The 12,842-nt window shown below is 39.8% G+C and overlaps 1 protein-coding gene across 1 annotated transcript in view; it reads right to left on the reverse strand.

The window, feature by feature from the left end:
• The window catches only part of LOC116986999 (polymeric immunoglobulin receptor-like), a 75,000-nt gene that overhangs the window by 43,557 nt on the left and 18,601 nt on the right, over window positions 1-12,842 (reverse strand). The window contains exon 3 of the mRNA XM_033042882.1: window positions 6,655-6,660. Within this exon, the coding sequence (XP_032898773.1) occupies window positions 6,655-6,660 (6 nt within the window). The remainder of the gene's footprint in view (window positions 1-6,654; window positions 6,661-12,842) is intronic.

Consider the following 12,842-nt stretch of genomic DNA (forward strand, 5'->3'; position numbering starts at 1 on the left):
CAATTAGTACATGGCACCTTTCAATGGGAACAGAGTAGTTAACCTTGAAGGTAGACAAAAGTGCTGGAGAAAATCAGCGGGTGCAGCAGCATCTATGGAGCGAAGGAAATAGGCAACGTTTCGGGCCCAAAACCCTTCTTCAGACCCTCCATCAATCTGAAGAAGGGTTTCGGCCCGAAACGTTGCCTATTTCCTTCTCTCCATAGATGCTGCTGCATCCGCTGAGTTTGTCCAGCACTTTTGTCTTCCTTCGATTTTCCACCATCTGCAGTTCATTCATAAACAGTTTACCTTGAAATATACTTGGATCTTTTTGAAGTTTGACAAGAATATTCAAGTCCTGTTGGAACAAGGAAATAAAAAATCAGTTTCACTGCTTTTCACTTGCAGTTGAACAAGAGCGCCTGCTTGTCCGATGTAAGGAGTTTATAGGCTTAATAGACAGGGCAATGTTTCTTCAGTGTAATTTACAGCAAATGGGAGACGTTGTCATGATAAGCTGGAGCACTGGTTACAACTCAGCTCGCCAATTGTATAGCGGTGCAGTGGCGCAGCGGTAGCGTTGCTGCCTTACAACGAATGGCCTGGGTTCGATCCCGACCACGGGTGCTGCCTGTATGCAGTTTGTACGTTCTCCCCGTGACCTGCATGGTTTTCCTCCGAGATCTTCGGTTTCCTCCCACACCCCAAAGACGTACAGGTTTGTAGGTTAATTGCCTTTGGTTAATATCCCTAGTGGATGTAGGATGGTTAATAATGTGCGGGGATCGCTGGTCGGCCCAGACCCGGTGGGCTGAAGGGCTTGTTTACGCACTGTACCTCTAAACTAAAGACGTGCAGGTTTGTATGTTAATTGGCTTCTGTAAATTGTCCCTTAATTTAGAATTGTCCCTAATTGTAGAATTGGTGTACCGGTGAAAGGCAGCTGCTTCCACACAGGAGAGGAACCAGGAAGCTAATACAGGGAGGTACACAAAATTGCTGGGGAAACTCAGCGGGTGCAGCAGCATCTATGGAGCGAAGGAAATAGGCGACGTTTCGGGCCGAAACCCTTCTTCAGACTGGCGACGTTTCGGGCCGAAACCCTTCTTCAGACTCTGAAGAAGTCTGCCTGTGCCTGTAATGTCCCTATGAGGGACATAGATAGGGTACTTTGTGGGAAATCGGCACAGCAGATGTGCATAGACGTGGAGAACATAGCGTTGAGTTTAGGAGTAGAATATTTGGAGGGTATCTGAGCAAGAAATATTTTTAAACCTAGATGGTGAAGGCACTTGAATTGTCAAGTCTGAGAAGACTATGGATGAGGAGCTGGTAAAAATGGGATAAGTATCGATGGTACTTAATGGTAACACAGTGGACCAAAGCTGATAGAGTCTATGAGTTAACTGTGGTCATATTTACTGATAATTTCTGTTCTCTTCCCATATTTGAGTGTCGGTCATGTGGAGATGATGGAAAGTGAAAGTGCTTGGACTGATGTCACTGCACACCTAGTTTAAAGCTGTGTGAACATAAGAGGAGGTTCTAGCCGGGAAGCCGGCCTACACCAGCACTGGGACATCTATTTCTGGAGACCAGCAACCATGTATTGACAAATGGGCCATAATTCCATCATATTAATCTTGATAAGAATTAAATAACGTGCATGGATTTCAAGGTGTCGGGGGTTATGTGGAGAAGGCAGGAGAATGGGGTGAAGAGGGGTAGATAGATCAGCCATGATTGAATGGTCTATATCTGCTTCTATCACATGTGATCCTATGAACCACCCCACCCCCACTTCCCCTTCTTCTCCTCATTCCCTCCACTACTTACCAGTGCCGTTGATTTTCATTACGAAACTACAGGGCACGTCACTGCTGGAGATGGACACGTTGACCATTTCACTGGATTTTGATCCAAGTTTATTTGAGGCTGTGCAATAATATTGATGGTGCTGGTGTTTGAAGGATTGACAATGTAGATCCAGGGTATTGTTGTCAGAGATCTTTGAATCCCCAGATGGGGTATTTTCATACCAGCTGTAGCTAATGGGAAGGGATCCCCGGACCGACTCACAGGACACTGTCACTGAACCCCCGCGACAGGAGAAATTGCCGGGGATCGTAGCTCCAACCGCGGGGACTGTGGACTTTAACATCGTGAAGCCCGCGGTCTCTGGTAAGAGTCCCATGGACTCGGGAGCTCCATGCAGTGGAGAGAGTTTCAACTGGCCCGATGTGGGAGTTTCGATCACCCCGACGGGGACTTCGATCACCGGCTGCGGAGGCTTTGACTGCCCCGACTGCAGATGGTTTGTCTGCCCCGACCACGGGAGAACAAAGAGGAAGAAGTTTGAACTTTATTGCCTTCCGTCACATTGAGGAATATGGAATCCACTGTGTTGGATGTTGATGTTAACTTTTATATGGTTGTGAGTCTTGTTGCTTTTCACTTAGTTTGTCTGTATGGTAACTCAAATTTCACTGTACCTTAATTGGTACACGTGACAATAAACTGATCTTGAAACCTTGAAGATGGTTAAGTATCATACTACAGAGGAAAGACATTGAAAACTGGGGTAACAGTGGGTCAGACAGCATCTCTGGAGAAAAGGAATAGGTGATGTTTTAGGTCGAGACCCTTCATCCGACAGAGTCAGGGTAAAGGGGACCCAGACTCACTACTACAGATGAATATGGGTGATCGGCTGCTTATTGAGCAGGAGGAAGGTAAATAGTGAGATTGGTGTTGGCTTTTTAAAAATCGAAAAAGAAACATAGAAACATAGAAAATAGGTGCAGGAGGAGGCCATTCGGCCCTTCGAGCCAGCACCGTCATTCATTGTGATCATGGCTGATCATCCCCTATCAATAACCCGTGCCTGCCTTCTCCCCATATCCCTCGACTCCACTAGCCCCTAGAGCTCTATCTAACTCTCTCTTAAATCCACCCAGTGATTTGGCCTCACTGCCCTCTGTGGCAGGGAATTCCATAAATTCACAACTCTCTGGGCGAAAAAGTTTTTTCTCACCTCAGTATTAAATTACCTCCCCATTATTCTAAGACTGTGGCACCTGGTTCTGGACTCGCCCAACATTGGGAACATTTTTCCTGCATCTAGCTTGTCCAGTCCTTTTATAACTTTATATGTTTCTATAAGATTCCCCCTAATCCTTCTAAACTCCAGTGAATACAAGCCTAGTCTATTCAATCTTTCCTCATCAGACAGTCCCACCACCAAAGGGATCAATCTCGTGAACCTACGCTGCACTGCCTCAATCACAAGGATGTCCTTCCTCAAATTAGGATGTCCTTCCTCAAATTAGGATATAAGTGACCTAGACTTGGATTTGCAAGTCACAAGTTTGAAATAAGCTGATGATGCAAAACGAAATAGCATTGTGAACTGCAATCCAGGATGTTGTTGAGTTTCGGGAGTACATAGACTTGCTGGCGGGATGGACAGGCATATGGCAGAAGGTAGACATAAAAAGCTGGAGTAACTCAGCGGGTCAGACAGCATCTCTGGAGTAAAGGAATAGATTACGTTTTGGGTTGAGACCCTGCTTCAGACTGAGAGTCAGGTGAAAGGGAAGCGAGAGATATAGACGGTGATGTAGAGAGATATAGAACAAATGAAAGAAAGAAATGCTAGAAAGTAACGATGATAAAGGAGACTGGCTATTGTGAGCTGTGGTCTAGATGAAACAAACCAGTGTTAGTTGTGGTCTAGATGAAAAAAACTGTAGTTAGCTGCGGTCTACATGGAACAAAAATTGTTAGCTGGAGTCGAGATGAATAAAAACATTATTAGCTGTGGTCTATGTGAAAAAAACCATTGTCAGCTGTGGTTTTGGTGAAAACCATGTTAGCTGTGGGCTGGATGAAAACATTTGTTAGCTGTGGTCTAGGTGAAACCAGCATCTGCAGTTCCTTCCTAGACATATGGCAGAGAAATTAGGTGATAAATTTCTTTATTGCAGAGAAATGAGGTGATACATTTTGAATACTTAGGGGCAATATGGAATAGTCTGAAGAAGGGTCTCGACCCGAAACATCACCCATTCCTTCTCTCCAAAGATGCTGCCTGTCCCTCTGAGTTACTCCAGCATTTTGTGTCTATCTTCAGTTTGAACCAGCATCTGCAGTTCCTTCCCACACAGATACTATTTGAAGGCACACAAAAAAGCTGGAGAAACTAAGCGGGTGCAGCAGCATCTATGGAGCGAATGACATAGGCAACGTTTCAGACTGGTCTGAAGAAGGGTTTCGGCCCGAAACGTTGCCTATTTCCTTCGTTCAATATATGCTGCTGCACCCGCTGAGTTTCTCCAGCATTTTTGTGTAACTTCGATTTTCCAGCATCTGCAGTTCCTTCTTAAACACAGTTACTATTTGAAGAACGGTAGTGACCATCGGGTGGCGCCGCGAGCCGGCAGCCTCGCCAGCAGCTGTCCATCCTTTTGACTGAAGAAGGGTTTCGGCCCTAAACGTTGCCTATTTCCTTCGCTCCATATATGCTGCCTCACCCGCTGAGTTTCTTCAGCATTTTTGTCTACCTTTCATTTTCCAGCAGACGCATTTCCTTCTTAACCATTTAACAATATAAAGATATGGTCATTGGGGTTATATTAAAACCCACAAACCTGCACGTCTTTGGAATATGGGAGGAAACTCACGTGATCAGAGGGACAACGTACAAACTCAGTGCAGACAGAGACCCAGGTCATTGCCAGGATCAAACCTGGGTCTCTGTCGCTGTGAGGCAGCAACTCTACCGCTATGCCACTGTGCCTTCCATTTGGAATTTGAATTTACCTTGATTTTAAACATCTCCATCAGATCACTTTGCAACCCTTGCAACCATCTCTGTTCTCAGGAGATCAATTGTTCGCTCTTCGCTGATCAATTATCCTGAAAAGGTTTAAATCCACCGGACTAATGTCCTTCATTCCTAAGTTACTTTTTCTAAATCCCCTCTGTACCTCTCTAACAATTTCACAACCTTCCTAAAGTTGTGACCACAATTGTGACCAAACTCATATTTTATAAATGGAGGCACACGAGACTGTAGATGCTGGAATCGGAAGCAAGAAGGAATCCTGGTGCAGTCATTTCCAATGCAGACCCAAAATGTTGACAATTTATTTCTGCTTGTAGACTCTGCTTAACCCATTTAGTGCCTTGAGCAGTTTTTTTGGCTCTTACATGTTTCATAAAGTTTCATAACAACTCATATTCTATGTATCAGAGTTAATTCATTTTTTTCAATCAATTTCCCAATTATACAATACAATACAAATTTATTGTCTTTGAGCCCCAGTGAGACTCAAACGAAATTTTGTTTCCACAGCCATACAAACAAAAACAATGTCCTACAGACATACACACAATTAAGTTCACACAAACATCCATCACAGTGAACCCACTGTGATGGAAGGCAAAAGTCTTTTCTCTCCCCTGCTCTCCATGTCTCTCCCGATGTCCAAGCCCCAGGCGGGCGATGATGTCCCACGGCCATTTTAGGCCGTGCCGGGCGATTTACGGCCCCGCTCCCGGTCTAGAAGTCTCGAAGTTGGAGCCCCCGGCGGGCGCTGTAATGTCCCACGGCCACGAAGCCGTGCCGGGTGATGTACTTCCCCGCTCCGGGTCGTTCCAAACCCCGCGACACGGGCTGGAGAAGTCGCGTTGCGGGAGCTCGGGGAAGCGGCCTCTCTCTCCCCCCGGACCCGCGAGCTCCCGATGTCCCAGTCCACCGGACCTGCGGCTGCGGCGCTGGAGCCTCCGAGCCCCAGGAGTCGAGTCGCAGCAGCGAGTCACCACCGCTCCCCACGTTCCGAGGCCGGCCAGCCCCACGATGGTGAGTAGTCCGCACCTCCGCAGTCTACCGAGCCCCCGGGTCGTTCAGGTTGGAGGCCGCTCCACGGTGCTAGGCCCCAACGACAACGGAGACCCGACAGGGAAAAGGTCGGGTCTCCCGGACAGGGAAGAGATTTTAAACGGTTTCCCCCGCCCCCCACATATACACATTTAAAAACCAGTATTTAAAAAACACCAAACACTACATTTAACTAGACAAAAAATAAAAAAAGACAGACAGGCTGTAGGAGCCGCTGCAACGAGTCGCGCCGCCACCAGGAATTGTTATACGGTTTACTTAATAATAGTATTCTGTTTTTTCTATCTATTTTTCAACGCACTTCTTTTTTCTTCCTATGGAGGTTCAATAGACGGAGGAGATGTAAAATAACGTTAACGGGACGGTTACCCCACACCCAAAACCTCAAGGTATTTAACTACGCCACATGAATTAAAACTAGCAAAACTAATTAAGAATGCAAGACATTAGGGAAAGAAAGAATGGAGGAATCACATTTTGTAGTTGGAACATTAGGGGGGCGAACAAACCAATTAAAAGGGGTAAGATTATGGCTCAATTAAAATCTTTAAAGGTGGATATTATGTTTTTACAAGAAATGCCTGTGAAATTACAAACACAGATGAGACTAAAAGCAAACTGGATAGGCCAAACTTATTATTCGTCATTTACTTCTAAAGCTAGAGGTACGGCTATTATTATTCGGAAAGGTATACCATTTATATTAAAGAACACTATATCTGATAAAGAAGGAAGGTACACTATAGTGGCAGGAGAAATTTATTCTACACCACTGACTCTGATAAATATTTATGCTCCAAATTTTGATAACCCCCAATTTTTAAAGAAAATCATGGATATAATAGATGAGTATAATTACCAAAATGTAATATTAGGGGGGGATTTTAATTGTGTTATAGATACATATTTAGATAAATCAATAAAAGTAAGGAAGAGTAAGATTAAATCTAAAACTAGTGAATTTTTAAACATATATATAAAAAACACTAATATAACAGATGTATGGAGAATAGTCAACCCTACGGGAAGGGAATACTCGTTTTACTCAGCGGTACATAAAACTTATTCAAGAATTTATTATTTCTTAGTGGACACAAAATTAATTCCTTATACGATTAACCCTAAATATCACAATAGTATTATTTCTGATCACTCACCGTTGACCTTTACTTTAAAACTAGAGGGAACGCCAGGTATAAAATCGTTTTGGAGATTTAATACACAGTTAATTAATAATTCACAAGGTTATGAGTATTTAAAACAACAAATGAAATTATTTTTTGATACAAATGAGACACCAGGCATTTCACCATCTTTATAATGGGAAACTTAAGGCATTTATACGTGGAGTTATAATCTCATATCAAAGTTACCAAAGTAAAAAGAACTAAATGGAACAAGAGAATTTAGAAAAGGAAATTAAAATATTAGAATTAGACAACGCAAAAGACCCAACTATAGATAAACATAATAAGATTACATTATTGAAATTTAATCGAATATTATCGGCAAGAGTAATAAGATTATTTCAGATCATAAAACAGGCACAGTTTGAATTTGGTGATTAAACCACATAAACTTCTAGCTAGACAATTGAAGAAACAGGAAAAGGAAAAGACGATTACTAAAATCAAATTCGTGAATGGGGAACTATTAACGTTACCCCAGGATATTAATAAAAGGTTTGCACAATTTTATCAAAACTTATATACGTCTAAAATTAAAATAAAAGACAATAAAATTGCAGATTTTTTAGATAATTGTAATCTGCCAAAATTGGATATTTTGGAACAAGAGGAATTAGGAGCACAGATCACAAGGGAAGAAATAAGTGAAACAATAAAAGAGCTGAAAAATGGGAAAACGCCAGGACCAGATGGTTTTAATAATAAATTCTATAAAGGTTTTCAGGAGTTAATGGTACCACGGTTAATTAAAATTATATATGTATGCCTTTACCGAAAATAAATTACCAGAAACATTAGCCAAATCCACAATTACACTAATACCTAAAAAAGATAAGGACTTAGAAGAACCGGGCTCATATCGAGCCATATCACTCCCAAATACAGATCAGAAAATTTTAGCAAGAACTTTAGCAAGAAGATTGAGTAAATATATTAATAAATTGATAAATCCGGACCAAACGGGGTTTATACCTAAAAGACAATCATCTAACAATTTGAGACGCCTTTTGAATATAATGTATTCATACAAAACGGAAAAGGAAGACTTATCAGTTACATCTCTGGATGCAGAGAAAGCATTTGATCAGGTAGAATGGCAGTATTTATACAAAGTATTCCAAAAATTTAATATGGGAGAGAATTTTATCAGATGGGTTAAATTACGATATGATAAACCGATGGCAAGAATACTAACTAATAATATATTATCTTCAAAATTTCAATTATCGAGGGGCAATAGGCAGGGCTGTGTTTTATCACCCCTGCTATTTGCACTTATGATAGAGCCGCTTGCTGAAACGATAAGAAGGCATCTGGATATTCAGGGATATAATACTAAGGATACTAGTAATAAAATATCACTATATGCAGATGATATACTTTTATATATATTACAAACTCTCAAATGAGCATCCCGAATCTATTAAATTTAATAGAGGAATTTGGCTCTTTCTCCGGTTATAGAATAAATTGGAATAAAAGTGAAATTATGTCATTAAAACCCCAGAAAGCGAATCACCTATTAAAATTTCCATTTAAAATTGCAACGGAAAAATTTAAGTATTTGGGTATTCAAGTTACTAGAAGATATAAATCATTATTTAACACTAATTTTATACCATTATTAAATACATTTGATTCCCTGATTAAATTTTGGAGAACGCTCCCACTATCATTAATCGGCAGAATAAACGCTATAAAATTGATAGCGCTACCACAAATAATATATTTATTCCAATCTATACCGATATATACACCAAAACACTTTAAAAAAATTAGACTCGAATATTTTTAATTTTATTTGGGATTATAAAGCACATAGAATGAAAAGAAATCACTTGTGCAAACCCAAAGAGGTGGGGGGATTTGCACTACCTAATTTTCTATACTATTATTGGGCAGTACATATTAAGAATATACAGTGGCTTGCAAAAGTTTTCATACCCCTTGAACTTTTCCACATTTTGTCACGTTACAACCACAAACTTAAATGTATTTTATTGGGATTTTATGTGATAGACCAACGCAAAGTGGTGCATAATTGTGAAGTGGAAGGAAAATTATATATGGTTTTCAAATTTTTTTACAAATAAAAAACTGAAAAGTGTGGCGTGCAAAAGTATTCAGCCCCCTGAGTCAATACTTTGTAGAACCACCTTTCGCTGCAATTACAGCTGCAAGTCTTTTGGGGTATGTCTCTACCAGCTTTGCACATCTAGAGACTGAAATTTTTGCCCATTCTTCTTTGCAAAATAGCTCAAGCTCAGTCAGATTGGATGGAGAGCGTCTGTGAACAGCAATTTTCAAGTCTTGCCAGAGATTCTCAATTGGATTTAGGTCTGGACTTTGACTGGGCCATTCTAACACATGAATATGCTTTGATCTAAACCATTCCATTGTAGCTCTGGCTGTATGTTTGGGGTCGTTGTCCTGCTGGAAGTTGAACCTCCGCCCCAGTCTCAAGTCTTTTGCAGATTCTAACAGGTTTTCTTCCAACATTGCCCTGTATTTGGCTCCATCCATCTTCCCATCAACTCTGACCATTTCCCTGTCCCTGCTGAAGAAAAGCATCCCCACAACATGATGCTGCCACCACCATGTGTCACAGTGGGGATGGTGTGTTCAGCGTGATGTGCAGTGTTAGTTTTCCGCCACACATAGCGTTTTGCATTTAGGCCAAAAACTTCAATCTGACCAGAGCACCTTCCTCCACATGTTTGCTGTGTCCCCCACATGGCTTGTGGCAAACTGCAAACGGGACTTCTTATGGCTTTTTTTCAACAATGGCTTTCTTCTTGCCACTCTTACATAAAGGCCCGATTTGTGGAGTGCACGACTAATAGTTGTCCTGTGGACAGATTCTCCCACCTGAGCTGTGGATCTCTGCAGCTCCTCCAGAGTTACCATGGGCCTCTTGGCTGCTTCTCTGATCAATGCTCTCCTTGCCCGGCCTGTCGGTTTAGGTGGACGGCCATGTCTTGGTAGGTTTGCAGTTGTGCCATACTCTTTCCATTTTCGGATGATGGATTGAACAGTGCTCCGTGAGATGTTCAAAGCTTGGGATATTTTTTTATAACCTAACCCTGCTTTAAACTTCTCCACAACTTTATCCCTGATCTGTCTGGTGTGTTCCTTGGGCTACGTGATGCTGTTTATTCACGAATGTTCTCTAACAAACCTCTGAGGCCTTCACAGAACAGCTGTATTTATACTGAGATTAGATTACACACAAGTGGACTCTATTTACTAATTAGGTGACTTCTGAAGGCAATTGGTTGCACTGGATTTTATTTAGGTGTATCAGAGTAAAGGGGGCTGAATACTTTTGCACGCCACACCTTTCAGTTTTTTATTTTTGTAAAAAAATTTGAAAACCATGTATCATTTTCCTTCCACTTCACAATTATGCGCCACTTTTGTGTTGGTCTATCACATAAAATCCCAATAAAATACATTTACGTTTGTGGTTGTAACTTGACAACATGTGGAAAAGTTCAAGGGGTATGAATACTTTTGCAAGCCACTGTAATTTATTAGTTGGATAGTCTGCTCAACAGTTGGAATGGATAAGAATGGAGAAAGAGGATTGCGCCCCCTACGATCTAGGAACGATCATCTTTTCCCCAATAAAGATGAATAATATGTCATGTAAGAAGAATCCAATTATACAAAATACAATACGAATTTGGAAACAAATAAAATTAACTTTAAAATTAAGAAACTTATCAGTGCTAACACTAATAGTGAATAACCCAGTATTTAAACCATCTGGTATGGATAAAACATATAAACAATGGGAAAGAGTGGGAATTAAAAAGGTAGGTGACTTGTATGAAATGGGAAATTTATTATCATTCCAACAGCTAAAATCAAAATTTAAATTGAATAACAATCAATATTTTAAATACCTACAGGTATGTGATTTTATGAACAAATATATACCAAGATTCCAAAGTATAATTTTAGACCCACTGGAAAAAGTAATGAATATCAAGGCGGAGTAAAAAAAAATAATATCATACTTGTATAACAGTATTTTAAACATAGAATTACCATCAACAGAGGCAATTAGAGAAGACTGGGAAAAATAATGAATGATAAAAATCTCAAAAGAAACATGAGAAAAATATTTGATACATATACATAAATGTTCGATCAACGCTAGACATAATTTAATTGAATTTAAAATATTACATAGATTATATTATTCCAAAACTAGGTTGAATAAATTTTATCCAAATATTTCTCCCATTTGTGATAAATGTCTTTCTCAAAATGCCATTATTACGCACTCATTTGTATCTTGTACAAAACTTTTAAAATTTTGGTGTGACATATTTGATATATTCTCACAGCTATTTAAGACAAAAATGGAACCTAATACTGAAATGATTATATTTGGAGTAAGTAGAGATGGGAACAAATTAAATACACACCAAAACTCATTTTTCAATTATGGGTTAATAACAGCAAATAAAACCTATACTTAAATTTTGGAAAAATGCTAATATACCAACATTTAAAATGTGGATCAGTAATATGCTGGACACAGCACATTTGGAAGAAATGAGACTCCTCCTAATAGACAAACAAGACCAATTCTTAAGGAGTTAAAAGGGGTAAAAAGGGGTTTTAAATTGGATAGTTATATGGATGGGAAAGGAATGGAGGGTTATGGTCTGAGCGCAGGTATATGGGACTAGGGGAGATTATGTGTTCGGCACGGACTAGAAGGGTCGAGATGGCCTGTTTCCGTGCTGTAATTGTTATATGGTTATTATATGGTTATTATATGAGTTGGTCCCCATTTATTGATTTATTGGATTCATGTGGTGACATAGTATCATGAAAACTAAAAGTTTCAGGTATGGGTGAAAGATGATTTAGAATATAAAAAACTCATCTTGTGGCGACTGAATAATCTCCCTCCTGCTTTCCTTCTTCACTTATTCCTTTTTTTCACTTTTCCTTTATCTGTTTTTCACTCGTCTATTCTTCACTTTTCACAACCTCTTTTTCTTCTCTCTTTTCTCACTTCTCTCTTTAAATTTTTTTTATTTAAAGAGGAAGTTGTACTGAGAATGTAATATGTTAACATAATTTTGTACCATCGCATTGTACTCACTTCTAATAAATTAAATAAATAAATAAATAAATAAATAAATTCCCAATCTACCCTGGAACTTTCAAGGAACTTGGCTATTAAACATTCTGCAGAAGCCTTGTTTTTGTACCTTCCAGTTTATATTGCCACTTGCAATACTGACCATAAAATAAGCCTGAAGAAGGGTCTCAACCCGAAACGTCGCCTATTCCTTCGCTCCATAGAATCTGCCTCACCCGCTGAGTTTCTCCAGCATTTTTGTCTACCTTCGATTTTGCCAGCATCTGCAGTTCTTTCTTAAAAATAATGTAATGCGTTACATTCTTTATTATTAAATTTTATTGGCCAAACAACAAACGTATGAAGCAACTTAGAAAATATAGGAAGGAACAATTGTTTGTTAATGTTATATAGTGTGGACGTGTAGAGATGAGTACAATATTGTTTTCATTACCTTGCTAAGATTAAGATCAAATTTAGTATTTCACTGCCTTTAAACCTAGCTCTTCGAAACCACAATCAGGAAGTGGTTTGTATTCTTTGCAAAACTGTGTTCTTCTTGGAAGGCAATTGTTGAGCAATGTGTTAATTAATGCTCTAATGTGTGAGGCAAACACAACTGCTTGTTCTTTTTGTAAACAAGCTTTTGCAGTTAATTTTTTCTATT

The sequence above is a fragment of the Amblyraja radiata genome, chromosome 24 (genome assembly GCF_010909765.2).
Source record: "Amblyraja radiata isolate CabotCenter1 chromosome 24, sAmbRad1.1.pri, whole genome shotgun sequence".
Taxonomy (NCBI): Eukaryota; Metazoa; Chordata; class Chondrichthyes; order Rajiformes; family Rajidae; genus Amblyraja; species Amblyraja radiata.